The sequence below is a fragment of the Amphibalanus amphitrite genome, unplaced genomic scaffold (assembly GCF_019059575.1).
Source record: "Amphibalanus amphitrite isolate SeventyFive unplaced genomic scaffold, NRLGWU_Aamphi_draft 000287F_arrow, whole genome shotgun sequence".
NCBI lineage: Eukaryota > Metazoa > Arthropoda > Thecostraca > Balanomorpha > Balanidae > Amphibalanus > Amphibalanus amphitrite.
Window position 1 is genome coordinate 268,730 of NW_024881782.1, and position 23,642 is coordinate 292,371.

The following is a 23,642-nucleotide window of genomic DNA, read 5'->3' on the forward strand; positions in this document are numbered from 1 at the left end:
ACCTACGTTACAGACCAGTGGCGATGCCGCTGCAACGAAATCTGATGTGCAATAAATTGCAATTCAAGTTACCGATAACATTGCGCCAGAAGTGTTCTTTATGAAAGAACTGCCGCAAATGTCGCCCCATCATCCCTGAATCCAATAATCAAGTCGTCATATTGACTAAACCCTCTGAAAACCACAGATTCCGCACCCGTTTCCTTCGACATATTCACTCCAATGTCGCCGTCATCCCCATCCAATGTCGTCATCTTTCCAACGCCCACCGCACCAATCCACTTCCCCGTACTGACCCAGCGCCGTCTCGTCCACATCCACACCAATCCAGCTGCGTCCACCAGTGTCCACACACATCCACAGGTGTCCACAGTGTTCCACGGCTCGTGGTCGGGCCGCGCGGCCAGGTGCGTATTTCCCGGTGGGACGGGAAGTCTCGCGCGTCAGTGACTGGGTCGAGGCGAGCTCACGAGGCCGACAGATGCCATCCGTAGATCCTGTATACCGGCTGTTTTGAATAATGGAATGAAGAGTGTCATATTTAGTATTTAGGACTACTGAAAAAGAGTAGTACGCTAGTGCGCGCCGCACAATTGAGAGTGGTGCACGACAAAAACATGGTTAACAATGGTTGCCAATAGAGGTGCGAGTGCAAACCACTGGGATCCAATGGGTGTCTGATTGAACACAAAGACCGGTGAGACCGAGCCAGCCGAGTTGACGACCATCATAGACCATAGGGTAGCTCGTAGAATGTGGCCAGCGGTACTGTGAAATGTGACGTGGTAGGGAAGACTGGACTGCCCTGGTGGCTTAGTGGAACTCACAGGCAGCACGACTTGTGGATGGTTGAGCAATCGGCAATGGTTTTCTGATTATCTTCTAAATCGGCTAGCTATGATAAAAACTAACTGTATGAAGTATAAGGATTTTCATACTGACCACAAAGCAATAGAAATCCTTCCCGTGGTGTGCTACAAGGGAGGCGCCATTTTACGCTCAGCTGAGAGACTGCTTTCGCCTAGGAGAATAACACCAGAGACTGCAACAAAGAATAGGAACGCAACATTTCACCGGCTGAGGAATACTGTGGGGCGCGCGCTATAAGACCGTACTCGTTGGAACCTCAACTCTGCATTGAAGTGCCGCCAAACTATTCTCAACAGACTTCTGTGTAAATGCTGAATAAAGAGACGCATGAAACCCGAAGTTCGTCTTTCGATGAACATTGCCAAGCTCAAGCGCGTATATAAATGTAACTTAAAGTTGCAAGATCCATGAAGTGATGAAACCTTCGCCGCTCCGCTATCTTCCGGGCCACAGACAACTAATGCTGTTGCAAATGATAATGAAGCAATAAAATGATTGACTAATGAACTGATGACCTAACAAACTGACGGGCAAATTAACTGATGGGCTAACAAACGGATTATTTTATGAGTTAACGAACGGATAAGTTCATGAACTACGTCAGAAGCAATAATGTCAAAGTTTAATGCTTCCTCAAAGGCTGGGGTCGACACGAACAGCACAACGAACTTCGGCACATAGCTACATACACAGGCACAGCACACTGCTGAGACACACAAAGGTCGTCCTTCAATTATTACCGAGGGATGCCTACCTACCTACACGATCTTGTACACCAATTATCTTAATTGTTCGGAACGCCCTTCAGATCACGGCGTCCCGTGACACAGGCAGCGGTCGAGTCGTAATGCATCCTACCGATAATGGCCCTGCCATGGTACGGACAGTTACGGGCGGCACAAATCACTTTTGATTGCGTGTATCTATCAGAGACGGACTGCAAATGCCTTTCTGCTGCTGTGCTAAGCTGAGGATAAATCATAGGTCAACGGCTGTGCTGACAAAGTCGGATTGCCGCCAATAGTATTGTATGTAGTTTGAGCGCCATGGCTGTAATGTGAATTGTGCTTGCTGGCACGCATGCAAGTTCGTACAAGGTGCGTCAGAAGGAAGTTGTTAAGTAAGCTACCTTGAATACATTCGTCCGTGTCGTGTGAGCCAGGTGACTGCACCTGTATCTTTTTCTCATTATCCGAACTTCAGCAATCAAGTTATGCCTGATGCTATCTCAAGTCGTTAAGACAGGCGATGGGCGCATTATTACCAGATTGCGAGTGGTTAATTCATGGGCAGGGGTGTTTGATACCGACCATAAGGTCTCCGAATGACCAATTTGAGCTTCTTAGAACCCGTAGAACAAGATAAGTAATATTTCAAAAATACCCGTTCCCAGAACTCTGAGAGCTGCCTGTCTGCGCTGACGCAACGGGCATTTGCGGTAACGGTAAATCGGCAGACGGCGGCGTATGGCTCTGTGTTGAGGGTCCCCGTCCCTCTTCACTGAAGTCTCATACAATGTGTCAATGATCCACACAGGGAGTGAGCGCAGTATGACCGACTGCTTCCCGTCAGCGTAAAATGGAAAATATCTCTGACTGGTGACTGGCCTACCCGACTTGAGACTCAAACAGGAATTCAATTAAAACGTTCCAATATATTCGGGCTTTTAGGAGAAGAGAGTTTCAAATGCCCATGAGACTAGTGCTGATGATGATTGTAAGCACTGAGCTTGACTCTTCAACAAACCTTCGATCATCTCTTTCATCTCATGGACTGAAATCAAAGACGAAAGCTGGTCCAACTATTAGCATGGGCGACAAATGAAGCAGCGCAGCCACGCCACTGTAACCGGAGACAGGAGCAAAGGTGTCACTTCGGTGGCGTGAGAGGACAGTATTTCAGCTAATGTGACGCTTGTAGCTCAACGATAAGACAAGGCAGTTATTCACGGTCATAACAAGGGCAATAATAGCTCTACTGAGCCGTTCGTGATGACATTCACGGAGCTCTGTGACGAGTGAGGGATGTGTGAAGTCACCCGATCATATCTGGCGATTAAAAACCCGGCCGCTCGCTACAAGAGGCGTGCTAACGAGCATATTTAAGATGATATCCTCGACGAACATTATGTCTGAAGACGCAGAGCATGAATAGGCGTGCAGATAGTCACTAATCAGATAATCACTCGGACTGTGGCTCAATTTCAACTGATAAGGATTCGCAGATGTTCTGAAGGCTATCGTAACTGATCTTGTTTGACAAAATGTCAAAGATCCCTACTTGTTCGCCCCCCCCCCCCAAAAAAAATAAGAAAGGTCCTGGCAAACCAAACAAGGAACAGAAAAGAAGCATGCTTGCCTATTTTAATCTTTAAGATAATTGTATTCATAAACAAAATTGAATTCAAACTTTGTGACTTTGTGTGTATATTATATACACAACACGAGTCTTATCGTGATAAGTCCGCCACAATTTAGACAAATTCATTTCGTTATTCGCGGCATGACAAGTTCTTACTCTTACCAAACCACTGTTCATGGGCGTAAGTGAGCTATGATAGTTACATACGGGTCACATTTCATATAAATTACGCTGTGCTCACTTCGCTCACACCTCGACCCGACCGATGTCATGAGCAATGCTATAAAAATGATCGAGAGGGGGTCCAGCGCCAGCCAGCACATGGCCTGTACCGCACCGAATGTGCACAGATCCCGGCGCCGGAATATAAACGACCTGCTAATGGCACGACCGTCGCTCATCGATGGTAGTTATTAACAGTCACATCCCAATCGAGCGGCGCCGACTGCACACGGCTGTCCCACACATCACTCCGGTTAGTGTGGCCTGGACCTGTGATCACACACTGACCGCAGACGGCGAGCGGGTGTCAACTGACAGGTAGTCACCGCTGTGACCCGCGGCTGACCCCAGCACTGACCTCTACCACTCCTGACGGCTGACCTGTGACCTCCTCTGTTCAGCAGGTCGCGGGACGGATCACCGCCAGCTGAGCCGCCCCCGCCGCCCCCGCCCCCGCCGCCACCCCCCCCACCGGAGCACACGCTCGGGGCTCCCGGCGACCCGGGGGCTCTGGCCGGGTCACAGCCCAGCTGGAGGGTCAGCTATGAGCACCCCCTGACGGCCGCCACGTCAGCCATGCTCAACATCCAGGGAGCGCCCAGCGAGCAGCACCAGCAGACGGTCATGTACGACTACTCGTATAGGTGAGTAGAGATGTGGGAGAGGCGTAACAGTACCAACAGTCGTGCTGAGGTCCTCGTGTCTGTCTGTCTCTGTCTCTGTCTCTGTCTCTGTCTCTGTCTGTTGTCTGTCTGCCTGTCTCTCCTTGCCTCTCTGTCTCTGCTTCTCCTTGTCTCTTGTCTCTGTCTCTCCTTGTCTCTCTGTCTATCTCTGTCTCTGCTGTCTTTATCTCTGTCTCTGGCGCCTCTGTCCGTACCTCTCTCTCTCTCTCTCTCTCTCTCTCTCTCTCTCTCTCTCTCTCTCTCTCTCTCTCTCTCTCTCTCTCTCTCTCTCTCTCTCTCACACACACACACACACTCTCTCTCTTTCTCTCTCTCTCTCTCTCTCTATCTCTCTCTCTCTATCTCTCTCTCTCTATCTCTCTCTCTCTATCTTCTTTCTTATTCTGTTTCTTTCTTTCATTGGTTGTCTAATCATATAAAGATCGCAACGATGACGCTGTTTGTTTTAGCCTGTCTTCAGCCTGCATCCAATATTGCATTTGAATTACAATAGCTTAACATTTTATATCCCTAATTTTGCTCGCAGCAAAACAAGCCCGACAATGCTTCCAACTGTAGTTACGTAAAGCCAATCAACTGGAAGCAGCTGTATGTAAATACAGCTCATTGCTAAAATAAACAAGATACCTAGGATAGTGTCATTATCATCCGATGAATACGATTCATGAAGATTCGATACTTGATGTTCATAATGTGTTTCATAATGCTAACGTGTCTGTTTGCCATTAATCTTGTATGCTTAAGCTGTCCGATATTGATAAATGATCTGTTAGCATTGCATTGAGAAACATAGGAGAGTGTATTGCTCATATCAGCTAAATAGTGGAAAAACTTGCAAATGATGCCACCACATACATTTCATAACTCTAAATAGTTGCCAACTTCATGAGAATTATTAGTGAATGTGCATTGCAGATTCCTTCAATCCCGGAAACTACGCATCAGATTAGCATTGGGCAACGGGCAATGGCTGACTACCTACCAGTCGACAGCTAAGCGAAAAATACACCGTCTCTGACACAAGACCTTCATAATTCCACCGCTTGTGGAAATTCTCCGTGTGTCGGCTGTCAGAGGCGGTTAATGTTGCACGCTGTGAACCACGCCGGGTCACGGAGAGGTCATCTGCGGTCAGATACTGACCTCACTAAGCACCCGTCAGGCAACATTTGCAGCCGGAGACACGACCACACGGCGGCGCCGGCAAAAATGGCCGGTGATGGGGCTCAAAAGCGGCGAAACACCGCAGATTGCAGAGTTAATCCGCTGCGATTCTATCTGAAAAGGATGTGTGACAAGGCAGGAAATGAGAGTGGCTTCAGAAGACTCGCATTTTCTGAGAGTTGATGCGTCAGACGTGTCTGCGGAGTTGCGAAATTGTGAATGTTTGCGCGGGATGATAGGTCTGCTCGTCAGAGTACGTCGAATGGCGCGGCAGAACTGCTGAAACATTTTAATTGAGTCACGAATGAGAGATACTGCAACCCATACCGGCAGTTTACGTTGTTGGTAACTAACAGTAAAAAAAAGAAGAAGAGAAACTGATAGGATTATCACGATGAAATGTTACCAACTTTGCTGCATTGCAGCCAATTTAAAGATGTTGTTTTGAAATAGCGTGAAATATTTTGTAGCTGTTAGTTCACAAATAACAAACCCGTACCCATCGGCTAAATTGCTTTCATACTTATATTTCCACTAAGTTTTATTGTAAGCACTTTAAATACGATGCGTTGAAGTAATTAAGATACTTTCATTGTTTTATTCTTAGAAAACAATTGGTTATTCCTTTTATGTAATTGTTTTGACGATATTTTCCGTAAAAGTCTCACGCTACTGCATTGTGCAATGGAAGCCTAATTGGCCTCTATGTTTTGGTCGTGGTTATATAAGCATTGACCTCAATACGAGTAGGTTTGTTTTACAAAAACACTAATTAGTGTCGATTCCAGCAATGAAATGCTCCAGTCAATCGACTTTAGTTAGGGGAATGCTTAGGCATACATGTATCAGCCCACTTGCATTGCACATTCGTATCAGAACTTGTAGGAACAAATTTTTGTTTGTTTCAATCATGTTATAGAGTGAACTACGTATAAACTGTAAAACTTACCTTATAAAAATTACCGTAATAATGATAGGTACTAGACTACAAAGGAAGCGAGCAAAGGCCCGTAAGTAACGTAAGCAGTTTGATGTACGGTATTGACATGGAAACAACCTCTTTGTGCATCGGTACACGATCACGAAAAAGGAAGTAACTTTTCCCCAAAGGCGGTTGCCGGTTCGCCACAATCCCACAATCAGGAAGGAACTGGGAGAGCCGCAGGACCGGTCCCGTGGCCAGATCTGTGCCAAAGAGGCACCGACACGTCTGGCAACACCGTAACCCTGCTATGTAAACTGTGCTTTATCTGTACATCCGCGTTAACTGTACGTTACCCACAGAAACGGCATATGATAATGCATTATGGTGCATCCCTCAATTCCGTTACTAAAGCCAAAAATACTGACGTTGACATTACACGAAATCACGCATGGTGCTCGCCACTACTGGGATAACTCAGCTAACTCAGCCCATGCAAAACTGACTAAGAATGTTGTTGTGGGGTCGTTGATTGTAACGTTTTGCCCAGTCCGTTTGACGGATGACTCATTTGCATTGTGAGCACCAATCGGTGACCTCCGCGCGGACAATGCGGAAGCTCAGGTGACTGAATTCCGCTAGTCGGAGGGATCATCGAAAAACTCGTCGGGTCAGGGCAGTGACGTGCGTTTTTAGTCGTCACAGACTGCTGGTTTAATTGGTCCTTATCCTTAACTGTGGTGAAGATAGTTACCTTCAACTGAGACCATTTGGCAGCTTCTAATTAGTCATATGGGTCATCATTGGTGGAAGTTAGCTGTTGTTTTACTGACTTCTTGTTTGTATATGTAAAGGCTATTAATGAGCTAAGGTAGAATACCTGTCATGCTGTTTCATGACATCTCCGTTTGACAGGTGTTCCTTAGTTAATTATTTAACAATAAAAATGCCTGCCAAATTATGTTCTTTTGCTATTAAACATCGCGTTTGTTCAGTGTTTTGTAACCGTAACTATGTTTTCTTATTTGCATGTAACCTAGCCTAAATCAACGAACAAGCCTAAGAAGATAAAAATACGATTGCCATATGACGTCATATTCTGCTTTATCAGCTCCAACAGTTGCCTGGAATAACGAAAGTGATTCAGATCGCTCACGAGTCGACCATAGCTCAGTAATCGCAGCCTTATGGTGTATGATTATATGATAATCGCTATTCAAAGCTCGCAGCTCCACAATTTATCACATACACGTGTCGGCCCATTACCTTTTCTAATAGTCACGCATTTCCCAATTCACTCGCCATGACACCAGACGGCTAAATGCCCTCCGAGACTCAGACCGAGCCACTCTCGATACTTTAAGTGAAAGACGGATCCAACACTAAGTGAAACACGGAGCTAGCACCCGCCATCACACATCTCCCAAATCCCCCCTGGGGGCAGCCCCGGGGCGGCCGGGCGACGCGACCCGTCCATCTCCGCCGCACAGATAAATACCGCACTCACACAAAGCCGGCACCGGACGCCGCTCGCCCGGCGCCGCAGTCCATTTTTGTTCGCCTCCAATCGAAGCCATCTCCGCTAAGGCCGTTTCGCTGTTTAGTCCCACTGCGCTTCTCCCGGACGGATGCTTCGGGCGCTCGGCGGCGGAGGAGGCTCGCGCCCAGTGCGCGGGGCACCCACAGGGCGCTCCGGAGGCCGTTTTCTCCGGACGGGAGGTGCTGAGGTCCGTGGCGGATTTATGGTCTGTCCTCTGTCCGATGGCCAGTGAACGGAGCACGCCCCAGTGCCGGCGGGTCGGCGGGGACGGCAGCCGGCGCCGTGGGCGGTCCTGCCCGCCGCCAGCGCGAGCTACAGGTGAACGTGACGCCGCTCCCCGGGGTGCGACTGCGTCTGAGCTTCTATGGGGGAGGGGCCAAACCAGTTGCCGCTCGAGGGGGTGGGGCAGAACTTGTCGTCGGTGTGGGAGGCTGAGTCAGTCACCGATCTGGGCCCCTGAAGCTGTCGTCACTCTGGGGGCTTGGTATCTACATAGCCGCAGCCGCCTTTGGGCTGGACGGTGGACATGACCACTGACCACTGACCAGGCACCACCCAGGGGCCTCGAGTTGTCTGTCGTCATCGGGTCACCGTACATGCATACTCAGACGGGGCAGCGGGGAGGGGTGCTAGTAATGCTACTCTTGACGCAGTTGTGCAGTGTGCACCAATATTGCATCAATGGATATTGGATAATGCTGCAGTGGCTCACGTCCAATATAGTAGGCACTTCGAAATCACTTTATATTTCAATCGAAGGTTATCTAAAAACTGCACACAAAAGTTATTTTCTCATAAAAAACATCGTGTATAGGAATTCAGTCGATTTTTCATCCACTTTTGCTTACCATTTCTGTTTTGTTGTCATGTGGTTTTACGACGCCTGGCCTACTGACACCGCAGCTCCCACACACCCTACCTGGCCTTCTGGCCACCTGACAACCCTTCGGGCTACGCTCTCATTATGGAATCACCAGAGACGCGCCGTCCCGTCCCGACTTCCCATGCCGGTCCTCTGGAGACGGAGACCCCACCCCGCCCGGACCGGCCGCGCGCTGCTTCTGAGCTCTCAATCAAGGCGGGAACAAAAGGTGACAGCGCCGGCCCTCCATCACACATGTCACGCCACTAATCGGCCCGCAAAACGGCGCGCTGGAGGCAGAGCTGGCGCACCGCCGCGCTGCTTACTCGCCGCCGACGGCTGAGACGTTCGGGTGGATGGGGTGAAACTACAAATGGGTTGTTGGTGAGGAGTAGCGGTCTGCTGGTCGTTGAGGGATGACCTGGGTGATAAGCATATGCCAGCTGATTAATGAGATAATTGAGTTTTATAGCTCAGAGGGATGCAACTGGTTGTGTCTTTGAAAATTTTTGTTAAAAGATTATACAACGCTTGCACAAGCACAAAATATGTGCACGGAAGTGTTTCTGGTGGTCAAATAAAAACAACTTATCTTAAGGAATATTGTGTTGTGCTTGTGTTGGTTAGTGGTTACCGCATCCGTAATTTGTTTTTATCTTCGCTCAGGTTTCACTCAAAGTCACCAGCCTAATCACATCAGCGGTGCTTAAATATTTATACACATTACGTAAGCAGCATTACAAATTTAAGACGTATAATCTTCATTACTTATTGCAAGCCACCAACGAATGAGCTTTGAGGTTATCGCTTCAGAGACTGGCTGTCACTCTGCACCAAGAAGATGCCTTGTAAACATCCAAGAATGTGGTAACCGTCTTCTGGAACAACACGTGGCAGGACGTTCAAGCTCGCTTCCGAATTAGTCTCTTTCGTCTCTAGGGACTCTAATGGAAAAAAGTACAATACAAACTCCAGAAGCCTCAACTGGAAGATGATCTTAACTTCAATGTTTTTTTTTTTTTTTGTAAATGATCCTGTCCTCGCCACCTCTAGAAGCCAGCGCTAAAAATATTGGTGGTTTCTCACTTCGATGGTCGGTCGATCAGTTCAACCTTCAAATGTCATGGTGACGACTTCCAGACTTATCTCACTCCGAAAGCACTGAACACAATTTCGACACGCTAAAAGACGCTGTCTCTCGTACATCCGTTCGGCACGTCTATCCAGAAGAGACGAAGGACCTCCACGGTTCCACCCACTGAAGAGAGCGACTGCTGCTTTTACCGCGGCCTTCGCCTGCCAAAGCGACGTCTGCAGTTCGCACAGCTGCCGATCAGTCTTGGATCACTATCCTGGATCGAGGCCTAGATCACATCGTCGACGGGTGACTGTCGAACCCCTCTCGACCCGTCGACGGACACCTTTGGGGGCGGCGGAGCGGCGTCGACGGGGCACGGGTACTTTCTCCGGCGCTGGTGGCGGCCGGCCGGCGGCGCGCGGCTAGCGCGTGCCCGCTAGTTTGGTGCTGACTGGCGGCTACGATGGACGCCTATCTCCGCGGCTGGTCGCTCGGGTAAGCCGGTCGGGTCGGGACGGGTCGGGGCGGGTCGACACCCACCGGGCCCGGTCGGGGCAGGTTCGACGAGATGCCCTCAGTCGTCGTGTCGTGTTTCCGCCCCGCCCGCGGGCTACCTGGACCCGAACCTGTTCCTCTAAGTGGCATTGGTCGAGATTGGACGGGATGAGGGCACTGCGTGACGCTAATGTGACAGCTGGGTTTGGACGAGCTGCATGTGACGCGTGTGTCACGGACAGTGTGACGGGTGTGTCACAGATGGTGGGACGGCTGTCTTACGTGAAGTGACTGACAGTGAGAATTCCGTTTGTGGCGAGACCTTTCGAGCGACAACAGAGAAGTGACTGAAGTTATTGACCAGTGAAAATTGGCAAAGGGAAAGAAAAGCCTGAGTGTAAACTGAGTTTTATTCGAGCGTATAGACCGACACCATGGATGATATAATACTCATCAATCTGTTATCTCATCCATGCCGACACCATAAAATGATGACACATTTAGCTGAACATCTGTGTTCACTAACTTTCGCACGGATTTTAGACCAATCGCACATCAACTTCCTCAGAACGAACGCTAATTGACCTATCTCTAAAATAAGTCGCATGTAATAAGCATGACTTACAGTATCAACAAGCAGGTACCGAACTGAAGGCACGATCAGCCAACGGCTTCCCGGAGCGACTGAGTAGTGTAAGCGCAGCGCCGTTTGCCGTGGACGGCGAGGCTCACGATCTCATCAATATCCCCTCAAGCTGCCATCACCTAACTAGCTTGGGCAATTTATCATACAAGAGCCGGTTGGCTGAAGTGAAACGTCGTCGGCGGTCATCCGTCGTGGCCAGCAGACTCGAGCTGACGTATTCCGCTTCTCCGCGGGCCGAAATCAGCGCCTGTCCGAAACTTTTTGGCCGGCCTCCCGCCACGCGCACCATGAGACCAGTGCTCGCGCGCGCGCATCCGCAGATCGAAGGCCGTCGTCTGACGCCCACTGTTTGAAGCCGCCGCCTCCCGTGACCTTTGCTCGATGGCACACAGTTGTGTTTGACGACGCAGTCGGACTGTCGGCGACCCTCCGCGGCAGCAAACTCCCTCCCGGAGCTACTTCGCACCTATTGTCCGTGCCATAAAACTGTGGCCCGGCGCCGCTCGGTCGCCGCTCGAACGGCGCTCGGTGGTGTTTCCTCAAATTGGGTACCTGGCTCGGCGCTGGTATGCGCCGCCTCTCAGAGAGGTACGTCAGCTCGAGGCGTCGAATAGCCTCGACTTGTCTCGCGCCCCGACGGCGGAGCTGCGCCGTAGTTTCCGCGCCCGGGGCGCCTGGCAGATCTTCGTAGGGTGCCGCGCAGATCGTCATGGGGCGCCTAGCACTTCATTACCTGGTGTTCTGCACCTTGGTTTCTTAGATCAGACGTAACTACTTCTCAGCTTCCAGCACCCTCCCCCATGGTGTTTCATAGCGCCCCACTGCTTCTCACAGCTCCACATAGTAGAGTGTGCTGTTCTTCAATGGCGTTTTTAGCGCTGCATACCTTCGATAGAGTTCTCCTTGAAGGTCACACAACTTATCAGTTTAGCGGCTCGCAGCAGCTCAACACGAGTCGTCGGACGTTTCTCGACGATTTGGGCTTTTCATGATATTTAAAGACATTTTGCATCGTGTTATGCGTTTTGCAAGGTTTTACAACATCTCGCATCATCTTGCCTGGAATCTCGCGTCGCAAATCCTGGCAGTGAGCGAATGATCGGCAGCTACGGCTCGCTGATCACCACGGCACGGCCCCGAGCGGCTTGGCGACGATGGCCGCGGATTTTTCGCTAATTGAGATTAGCGGGGTGCGCCGATCATGCCGCCAGCGCGCCGAATATGGCGCGGCTGACGCAGCGGTACTGGCGATTACACGACGCTCATGAGTGACTGTCATATGGCTGCGATCACGTCCAAGGCGCCATTTTGACGGGCGCTCGCAACGAGGCACGATATTGCGAGCGAAACTGCTTACGATCCATCTGACATGCAAGATAGTCTTAGGTTATGGTTGCACTGATAAATAAACTATGCTAAACGTTGCGAACGAGGCAGTCAACAGGTTCGTTTGCTCGCTGGAGGGCTGAACACTTGGCTCAATTTGAATTGTTTGACCACTTCCTGGATGGCGTTGCTGACAGTCACGCTCCGTCGAAGGCCAGTGGGGCTGTTCGGACGCCAGAAACACTGCCGCCTCATCCACTGCGATCACGAGTGCACCGCACCGCAGCTGATTGTTCCCCTTTCGGCCTGCCGCTCTCTGTATAGACCCCGTCTCGCTGAGGGCAGCCCAGACGAACCCGCGCCGCTCCAGAGAGGCCCACCTGCGTCGGCCCCGGGATGGCTGCGTGGTCTGCACCCAATCGAAGCGATCTTGTCACTGCAGCGCGCATGCGTGGCACGCCGCTACGCCGTTAAATTTACATATCGGTTGTGTCGCCCGGCCGTGCATGCATAGTGCCCCCGGGAGGTGCGACGCCATGCTGCTACATGGGCATGAGCACATTGACAGGGACGGTCGGTCCTTTGTCAAAGAAGAGCAGCGTGGTGACGGGTGCGGTAGTTTGATGACCCCGCGCCGGTCATTGCAATCGCGGCCATCGGGCGTTAGGATCGAGGCTAGGAAGTGCAAACGACGTCGTAGGACTGTCAGCGGCCATGGTGATTGTTATATATGGTGGATGACTGTCGTGGAGATCTGAGTTTGTGAATGAACGCTTGTAATCTAAGCTATGGTGCATGCAATTTATGCAACTAAAATCCAGAAAATAGTTGAGTGTCATCAATCAGCATCATCGGTTAGAAATTCGCTTTCGACATCACCAATAACTTTTATCATTCAAAACACTGGCGGTACAGCATACTCAAATGCAAAACATTACCAGAATTTTAATCGATGACATTTTCCAACTTTCAAATTCCCTCCATGCTCACGTCTGACCCTCCGCCTCCTTCTATTGCAGAAGCTCAGCGGCGGCGGTGAGCGCGCCAAACGCCCTCATCTCCACTCAGAGCAAGATCGGCGACGAGCTGACTGCGAGCAGCGAGCTCGGGCTCCTGCTGACCGACCCAGCGGCCGTCAAACGCGAGGCCGAGGATCTGACGGCGCGCCGATCGCCCGATCGACCCGAGGACCGACGCGTCGTTATCGTCAACGGCGCTCTGGAGTTAGGCGGGAAGGTGGAGGAGCCGGACGGCAGCCCAGGCCGGTACGGGACTCAACAACCCGTGGCTCTGCTCCACGCCGACTCCCCGTCACCGAAGGACATGTCGACGGGTCATTACGCCGCCCAGTATACGGGTCTCGCGCCGGCACAGGTGTTCGCCGAGCCCATCTCACAGTACAGCGCGATGCCTCCGTCACCGACAGCCACCTACGGACAGCCGGGGCTGCGGACCAGCGGTGCTACGTACGCGGTAACTACGGACCCGTACTACCGTGACCCGTACTACCCGGCGGCCGGCGGGGAGCAGTACACGACCGGCCGCGCCGCGCCCGTGTATGCCGACGGTCAGGACGGACACGCACAGTTTGTGGAGCGCTACATGAGGCCCGGCGCAGCGGTGTATAAGCTGCCCGGGCAGGGACTGACGGTGGATCTGCCGTCTCCGGACAGCGGGATCGGAGCAGAGGCTACCACACCGCGGGACCAGAGCAACACCCTGCAACAGGTCAGTCCCTGGCAGCCCGAGGATGGGCGTGTTATGGTGTTTGCTTAGGGTTGTGTGGAATGGGGCTTGATTTTGGCGAAGATCCTGGTCAGATATTTGTGTAAACGCGGGAACCATTTGGTAGCATCTCATTGCATCATGGCCTGAGCGCTTCAACACTGAACACACTGGTTTCTTAGGGAAGGGTGCACTTCAGACGGACAAATATTATCACGGGTGGACCGTTCATCGGTCCGTGATGCTCTCAGCGATCCGTGCCGAGTTGCACTGCCATTGGCGTGGGCTGCAGCATCCCGTGCCGCCCTCTGCGTCAACAGAGCGGCCTCACGAGCCGCGAGCTATCGGCCGGGATCGGGGCCAGCCGGCACGCGAGTCACCGGCGTTTGTTCGTCGTGTGGGCGTGGAAAATCCTGTCGTTAGTCCGCCGTACACGACAAACATGCAGATGATATCCGTACATGTCTGTGCTCACGTTGATAACTAAGTTGCACCGACGGACATGTGGAGCCCGATGTTCGCTGATTCCAAGATGGCAGCAATCGGTGCCCGATGTGGCCACACTAACTTAATCCTTCCATTTGAATCACAAACATTCATGTTATACCGGAGTTAACAGCGTTTAGGGAACCGGGCTCATTCGTTCATGGCATGTTCTGATATCCGGTATTTGTCTTTTTCCCACCATAATGGCAGTCTGCCAGCCCCCTCTGTCACGCGCCCATTACGAAGCTCTAAATAATCGCTCCCTTCAGTGGCAACTGAGGCTGCCGTAAATCGTCGTATTATCTGTAACCTTAATTAGACTTTGTAAGACGCCACTGGAACGTGGGCGCCGGTGCATCTTGGAGCCATTACCCGTGTCCCGGGTGGGCTCCCACGCGACCCCCCGCCGGGTCATGACTATTCGTCTGTCCTGACCCCGTGCTGACCCGGCGCGAGCTGAAAACCCGCCCGATGTGACCTCTCTCCTCCACCGCCGCCTATCCGTGACCAATTCAACCAAATAAGCTTGCCAATGGATAGCGCTATTCAGCTGCTCCGCGGCAGATCTCTGTCGCCCCTTTGAATCCGAGTCATATATCGTTCTGTTGCCGGCGGCAGTGGACGGGGGCGCTCGGTGCATCCCAGATTAGAGTCAACTGTCGCCGCGCGGGCCGACTCCCGGCTGCGAGACGCCGCTCGGAGACATCCGTTCTCTGAGCCCCGGCGCGGAATTAAGACTCGGAGCTTGTTTCTGGGTGGTACAGACGGCCATCAGTGCCGGGGATTAGATCGGTACCGCTAGGCTCAGCTGGGAATTTACACAACGGGCGGCTTCCACCAGATTATCGGCTCTCTGAGCAGCGCGGCGGTGCAAACTGAGCTAAGAGCGGCTGAGCACTGCAGTAGTCACAGGCAGGTGATGTGACGCCACAAACTTGCAGACTGGCGTATGATGGTGGAAGGTGGAATTTATAATATGGAGTGTGCGCCATTTTCGGGCTGCTTTAGGTCCGACGATGTCACTGATGGACGACAATCGTTACGTCCATCGTATACTTTGGGCATTCATCCGAGAGCTTCTCGTTTGAGAGTATGCCGGTGAATATTTCAGAGTGCCGAGGAGGGAGGTATTTTACGCAGGTGGGCATATCCTATCGCTCCAGCGATTTGATAGTGCGCGTCTTTGTAATCCGCGTGACGTTTATATCCTTCATCTGACTAGAAAATGTTCTCAGCGAAACACGAATGTTCCTGGACAAACAAAGATGACAGCTCAAAACAGCGCACAATGAGAATCGGACAACGAGCCGACGCAAAAACGGCCGCGCGCTGGACTTTCAATTAAAAGTCGCTGCCGGCCAAAGACAACGAGATTAACAGCGACGCGCCTAGACGAAAGCGGAGTGACATCTCCGGAGCGCCTTTTAAGATCGCGCCGGGCTCGTTAACGGCGCGCCGTCGTCAATTAGGGCGATAGTGGCACAGCGCCGGGAAAAGTGGCGTTTGTCGTAAACGCGCCGAGACCGCCGCGACGCACCGAGAAAGCGGCGCATCGAGGACATTTGGACGCGTTCCCCCTGAGGGTCGCTCCTCGGCCGAGGTCAAAACGGTACCGATGGAGGATGGTGGACATTCCGAGAAATGTTCCAGTAAACCATAGCCACATATGTGTGTCGGAACACTAGGCGAGGAGCAGTGAGATGAAGTGTCACAGGACTGCGTGACTCTGAGAAATCAGAGATGCAGTTCACGAGGTTTGAGCGCCGCCGAAACTGCACTCCTGTCATGACGTGAGCTGATGACCTCTCCTGATTATATGCCATGATGGCGACTCTTGAGGTTCGCCAACGATGCAGAATTGCCGACGGAGCCGGCGCGAGAAACGAGCCCCGCCCGGACACGACAAAAACTCCTCGCTCATTGTCCCCCACAGCGGGAGGTAATTGAGACGTCTCAGGTGGACACTTGTTCACCTACCCTTTCGGGCGGGGTCGGAAACAAATCCATATCTTACCCACCTTACCTCACCACCCTATTACCATCCATAAGCGCGACCCAGTTATCCCATCCACCACTTAGAGTGCATTTGACCGGCGACTAGGTTAATTAGGCGAGTGATTAGCGCGCGCTACACGTTTTTTACGTGTGCAGACGGCCGTCTCTGGGCGGTGACGACCCCCAGCGGCGACGGGCGGCGGACGGTGGACGGTACGGACGGCGGACGACGGGCGGTGGACGGTCAGTCGGACGGTCACTTTCGTCCCCACAGATGGGACCATCCCCGGTCTCAGGGTCACTGGAGCCGACCGTGATCCATCACCGGTCAGATGTGGGCTCCTGCGCTGGAAGCCAGCCGGCGCCGAGGGCCACCCGGCGTGACATGAACGCGAGGCTCGGGCATAAGGTGTTCGGGCGTATCGGTGGCCTGAAAGGGCTGAGACGCTAGGTGAGCTAGCTGAAAGGAGCGAGTGATTACACAAGGCGTTTCACTGAGCAGGCTCGATTCCTTTTAATGACGAGCTTATGCTGGAAATGGAAGACGCTTTCGGTCCAACGGAAAGCGATTAGTCATATAAACTAAACTGGTAACTGGTGATAGACTGGTAACTCTCGGGCGTCCCAAAGCAATTCAGCAGCCTGTATTGCTTCACTCACCTATCCTTGCATCCTCCTCCATCCTATGTATCCTCAAAGTGACGATATCAGTTGTGACTTACCGGAAGATCGCTAGACCCATGTCAGCGTGAATGTCATTTTCTGTCCACCTGTCTGTCTGACTGTCTGCATACCTGCCTGCCTACCTGCCTGTCTTCCCTCTGCATGCCTCTCTGCCTACCCCGCCACTCATCCTGTATCCCCTCGAACCCCAGTCCATCTCAGACGGCACATCGGCACCCACGGCAGCGTTGTCGGCGGTCGAGCGGCACTTTTTGCCCCGTGTCAAGGCCTCAGCACGCGTCTCCGGCGGTTGTTCGTTGTCGCGCGCCACGGGGGCACGTGCATGCGTGTCTGGAGAGCAGCAGCTGCGAGAGTCTCAGGTATAATGAACTGCTGCGATGAGCTGATTAACTGAGAGGGAGGATATTATGAGAGTGGCATCGAAGTAAGTGGAAGACACGCGGGAATTGATTTAGAGGTACTTATCCTAATATTCGGAAGGTTTCAATTAAGTGCAGGGTTCCGAACAAACGATGTCCCATCCCAGGCTGTAACTTACCGGTAAATTATCCACTCCCAGGGTGTTTAGTAAACGATAAACGCATGCTTCAGCGCCCCAACGAATGATTCGGGAAACAAAATCAATTACTTTACGACAATGATACGACACAAGCTCGCTCGTGAAATTTCCGATTAGCCATGGGGAGCGAAATCCGCCTGGTCAAGCTCGGGTTGCTGGTTGGTGGCGGCTAATTCTCACGGCCAGCTGCAGCCCACGTGATACCCGGCTCGCCCCTCAGAGGCGACCTTGGCGTAATGGCCGCGCCAGGTCACAGGTCACGCCGTTTTGTCACGTAACGGGACTGTGACGAATGCTCGCCTCCATTCAGCCGAGCTGTGTCCGTGAAGGTGACGGAGATGAGAGAGGAAGGGTCTCGGAGAGGAGAAAGTTCACCCGTCCGGCGTAGTTCGGGAGCGGGGGACGCGGTTACTAATTGTCGGGGTTGACAGCACCAAAGGATATCGCCCAGATGAAAAGTGACCACCGCGGTCGGTGTAACATGACCTGGCGGGAGTCCATCTCCGCGTCCAAGTTTCGAAAGCAAATTGATGTCGATCCTCATGGGATGCTCCGGCGGCAGACTAGCTTCCCGATTTTTTGTGGCACCTGGGTTATGGGAGGGTTTTATTTGGCCATTTTGTTTCGAACGAGCCCTTTGTCGATTTCACCGCGACCGTTATCCGAGTTATTTCTCCATGATGGAGAAAATGTGACAGGTCTATAAAATTCCAGAATCCTGCACTGTAAAAATGTCGTCGGTCTGTAGTTTGTCTCCGATTATGGAACATGAATTTCAATGTAAAATTTGCTTTCCATGTTAGTAACTCAAAGAATCTAATTAGCTTTCCTTCATTCGAGTCATTGAAGTGTATGTAACTCGCATGGCAGGCAATTAACATGATTAGAGCACCACTTGACGTGAAAGTGTCACTGAACACTCGCCTATTAACCAAGGTTACGTGCGATTACGTCTTTTACTCCCTTGTTTGAAATCTTAACGCGGTGGTGAAAGTGAAATTACCGTGAAGCGACCAGCAATAAAATTACGCTTCAGTTGGCTTGTACAGATTACCTGAATAAATAAAGCTGCCGAAGTGTAGCGTTGGGCAATGTTCAATCACCCCCTAGCTCTAACACCTGTGCCACACGATTTGGGAAATCTGAGCGAATGACCAGAGGCGGAGTTGTTTCCAGCAGGGACCGACCTTGAAGTATCTATTTGGTCAAACGGCCGCGATATTTTAACGTCACGGATGTCTTTGGATGGACATCGGACCCATACCAATGACGGTATATATTGGCCATGCTGCCGGCACGACCCATTACACATTCCATTCAGGCGGAGATATGTTTTCCAAGCGAGTCGCTTCAGACTGACAACGCGAGATGAAGGTCACATGCATTTTTAGCCGTCTGCTCATGCCTGGGGACGGCTTGGGGGCTGGGCCACACCGTCCATTTGGATGCCACGAGTGAATGTATGTCGGGCTACATCCATCACTTGCGCTCTGCGTTCTCCACTGCCAAGGTGTACTTAACGTGACGCATGAAGTTATATTGGGTCTCCTCCCTCCCATCTCTCTGTCTGTCTTTCCCCCTTTCTCTCTCTCTCTCTCTCTCTCTCTCTCTCTCTCTCTCTCTCTCTCTCTCTCTCTCTCTCTCTCTCTCTCTCTCTCTCTCCCTCTCACTATCTTTCCTTCCTCATCATCCCCCTCTCTCTCTATCTCTCTCTCTCTCTCTCTCTCTCTCTCTCTCTCTCTCTCTCTCTCTCTCTCTCTCTCTCTCTCTCTCTCTCTCTCTCTCTCTCTCCTCTAATCAGCCCTGCGGCATGCCAAAGAGCAGAGTCGACACCACGGTACCTTGGCCAGCCTCCTCGCCACTTAACAGATAGGCCGTGATTGGCAGCAACCCAAATCAAAGCACACCATCAATCACTCGCAGCCCACGATCAGGGCGCTGAGATCCTCACTCACTCTCTCCCAACTCTCCCAATCCTCTGTCTTCAGCTCGCACGACCGTCGTCTTCCTGTGCCTTGGTTTGGTTTGATCAGCATCCCTCTCTCTCTCCACCCATTCCTCCAGCTCTCTCGCTCTCTTATTTCCCCTCAGCCTCCCTCTCTCTCTCTCTCTCTCTCTCTCTCTCTCTCTCTCTCTCTCTCTCTCTCTCTCTCTCTCTCTCTCTCTCTCTCTCTCTCTCTCTCTCTCTCTCCCTCTTTCTCTTTCTGTATTACCCTTCACTTCTTTCCATCCTTCTCTACCCTCCTTTAGGCGCAGAAAAGCGTCCTCGACCTCAGAGGACGCTGGGACCGCAGCCGGGCCCGCCGCTATCGCTCTGTCATCCGCCGGCAATCATAACACCCCCTGCACGTGAGCAGGACGAGCTGCAGGGCCATGGGCGCCGTTCGCGCCCGTTGTGCTCCGCCGCTGCACCCGGTGCAGGAATTAATTGGCCGCTGACGAGCCATGTCATGCGATTAGAGAACGTCAGGGCGGGGCGATGGGACCGTTTTGGCCGCAGAGGCGATGGCGGCCTCTCATCGTGATCGCTCGACGCGGTTGTGACAGGTAAATTATGACCGCGCTGGGGTGGCGAGTGTTCATGGAACGCCACTGTTTACAGCGGCTGAGTAGCCCGCCTTGGGGACGAAGGAGGCATGGGATGTGAGCAGGGCTGCGGAGTCGGAGTCGGAGTCGGAGTCGGAGTCGGTCGGAGTCGACAGTTATGACCGGAGTCGGAGTCGGAGTCGGAGTCGATTTTAGAAACCCGAGCCGGAGTCGGAGTCGGAGTCACCGAAAATCTGTCGACTCCGCAGCCCTTCTAGGTCTGCGGAGTCGGAGTCGGGAGTTGGAGTCGGTCGGATTCGACAATTCTGCCCGGAGTCGGAGTCGGAGTCGGAGCTGGTTTTTGAAAGCCGGAGTCGGAGTCGGAGTCGGAGTCGCCGAAAATCCATCGACTCCGCAGCCCTGGATGTGAGGATAGGTGAGTAATCTGAGGGAGAAGATAGAGGAGCAATCTAAGAATGGAAAGAGAAGTGATTTGATGGAGAGAAGGGGTGTTCTGAGGAAGAGGAGAGCGATCTGACGGACATGAAGAGAACAATCTGAGGACGGATATAAAACAATCTGAGGATGGTTAGAGGAGCGATTTTAGGATGGTTAGAGTAGTGATTTGAGTATGGATAGGAGATCGATTTGCTGGAGAGTAGGAGCAATCTGAGGACAGATAGAGACGATCTGCGGCAGAGAAGGAGGAAGATTGAGGATAGCTGTGGCTCGTGTCGCCCTCCCCGTTCCTTTTCCGGATATTATAGAGGGTGATAAAGTATCCCTGTCACGGCCCCGGACATTCCGCACTTAAGGCTGAAGAAGGGTGCTTCTTCAGGGAAAACCCATCCACAGACAGCGTCTCAGGGGTGCGTCTTTCCGCAGTAACTGAAAACCCGGCACCGCAGTCATCTCTACCGCAGAACGGTGACCATCACCGAACGGGGCACGCCAGATTAGAGACGCACATTTGCGGCTATCGATGCATGCTATTCGTGGCAATTTTGCGGATGCGGTCGAGGAGAAAATGCTCTGCGTGATATGGAGGAAGTAAAAAAAAAAAAAAACACCCGTTTTACCCCAGCAGCTCGGTGTCTCTGTGTGGTGAAGTTAATTGAGACGTTAATCCAAGGATGTTAAGTCGAAGCAGAGCAGTCTCTTCCAGCTCCCATGTGGACTAAGAAGCCATAGTTTATTGCTCCACAATGTTCTCGGAGTGGGGACTAGCTGCTGTTCTGTGAATAGATCCCAGTGATAGCAGAGGCGGGGTCTGTGTACAGAGGGATACATGACGGTCGCATGTCTGCCCGCCGGCCATTGGCCGAATTCCATGTCACGATTGATCTGATGCATTTCAATGATCCATATGCTAGGTGAATCATAAAACATGGTGCAGTACTGGTCATGATAGATCCAATTCACATTCAGCTGCCGTATTATCAAAACCATATTTCTAATGGTATTGAGTCCTTGTTCTCTTGGCCATTTCAAGCAGTAGCCAATGGAATCGTTTCACTGCTCAGTCCAACCAACAAAGAAATTGTGTTTTATGTGATGAGTCACCCAATTTGACCAGTGATTCGAACCGCATGATTCATTGTCTGATTATTTCCACAAAGGGTGTCCGCAAAGGAGCGCTAAAAGGCCTTAGTCACCCAACAGAATGACCGCAAATACCCTAGAATATCTAATGATGGTGCAACGTAGTCATTCTAAGACATAGCCATACATGCGGTGACACGGTGCATTCTAATGCATTTTAATGCATTCTAATGCTGCATTGACATGAGCGCATAATGTCTATTGATGGTTTATCATGCAATCACCACGAAAGCACACAAAGCCTCTGGGAAATCACGCAACATGTGACAATTTTGTGCTGTGCATGCTGTTTTTATTGATATAGTTACTTGCCGACACATTGTTATGGCTAATGAGAACTGATGTGAAGTGCTCCAAACGTCAAAACTGAGTTTACTAGCATTGCTTGCCCTTCATGATAGACAGAAGTTACACTGAACGATACAAATTTCTTATGTAATGCCTTCTAAGATCTCCATCTAATAATAACGGTTTTCCTGTTGTTCGCAAAAGCTTGCTGTCATGTCCACCATTAGAAGAGGTAGCACCATGTCCAACAGTTCTGTGCTGGCCTAGTTTTCTGTGTCCATTACCATTACCCATACCCACCCTTCAGACACTACCAAATACACTATCTGACCAGAGGTTTCTCCTTTTTCAGACGACTACCGGGTTCGAGTACACAGATATGTGCGGCACGGCCGGTCAGCAGCAGGTTCTGACCGCTGACCCGACCGTGCTGCGACCCGGTGCCACGCCCCCGGCGGTGTCCAGGTCACGGCCCTGGCACGACTTCGGCCGGCAGACCGAGGTCGATAAGATACACATCCCCAAAATGTAAGTAGCATAGTAATAGTGGTGGGCCTCGCTAACAGTGCCTGCTTGTTATCCTAATGTCCTGAATGCATGAGCTATGAAATTACGTTTGCTATCTAGGAGAAAAGTAAAATACTTAATGCACATAAATGTTCGGCCGGGCTTTGATGTTTTTCTTGTTGTAACTTAACTTGTTGTCACTTCGAAATTTATCTTAGACTTCTGATGTCACAGCTAATGTAAAACTCTCAGTAGACAATCATTCATCTTTGATTCGAGGACCTAACGGAAGGACCGGTGGCCCCTCGCGACACTGAATAATATCCAGCCGTGCCTCCTGAGCGTGTGTAGTGCGTCATTAGCCAGGTCCGAGCTGACGATCACAAACCATTTAGACGTCCTAAAGTAGCCGTAATCTTGTGCAATAGCACTATTCTCCAGGAGAATGGCTCGGAGGAAATCTGGACTAATTAGGTCACTAATTTCTGCTTTAGTATGACCTGCCTCCATAAAGAGCGGGATTACGGTTTATTTCTTTAAATCTTGATTTATGTGGTCAGTTCTGGAAATGATTCATCTGTTCTCACGCGTTTCTGGACACGTAGGTACAGTCCCGCTCCGCACAACGCCCTTTGGCTAGAAGGGTAGCCATGAGCGAGTAGTAATTAATCTTAATTGCGGTGCCGTGTGGCCCCAGGTACAGTGTATGAGGCCAACCTTCCGCAAACTAATGGCTAGGCTTTGTCAGAGGACCGAGACGGGCCAGAAATACTTGGTGAAAGGTACTCCATTGAGTCAAGAAACTCGATTACCGCCTAGAAATAGCTCGAGTTCCATTTTCTAACCAACAACCAACGTTTAATCAACTTCTTGCCTTTCTTTTCAAATTTTCAGAAAAAATAAGTTCTTGCGATGGACAGAAGTATACATAACGAAATAACAGCCGGCGATACAGGGGTTAAGGACATTTATAATTTGTATTCACATCTACTGGAAGCGGGATGTGCTGGGCTGCATCAGGAGTTACATTCGTAACTGCGCCAAACGCTTCCCGACACCACTAAAATCCCCGCACCTAAGTCCGCCAAACGCTACCCGACA

At 51.4% G+C, this 23,642-nt stretch overlaps 1 protein-coding gene across 13 annotated transcripts in view; it reads left to right on the plus strand.

The window, feature by feature from the left end:
* Nucleotides 1-23,642, plus strand: part of LOC122387466 (protein grainyhead-like) — a 71,844-nt gene that overhangs the window by 32,806 nt on the left and 15,396 nt on the right. For 6 of the 13 annotated variants that reach the window (XM_043377696.1, XM_043377690.1, XM_043377692.1 and 3 more), the window contains exons 2-4: nt 3,855-4,097; nt 13,189-13,897; nt 22,387-22,562. In XM_043377696.1, the coding sequence (XP_043233631.1) occupies nt 3,855-4,097; nt 13,189-13,897; nt 22,387-22,562 (1,128 nt within the window). Of the gene's footprint in view, nt 1-3,854; nt 4,098-8,513; nt 10,198-13,188; nt 13,898-22,386; nt 22,563-23,642 lie in introns of those variants that run through there. The other 7 variants (XM_043377693.1, XM_043377694.1, XM_043377698.1 and 4 more) reach the window with 4 other exon arrangements.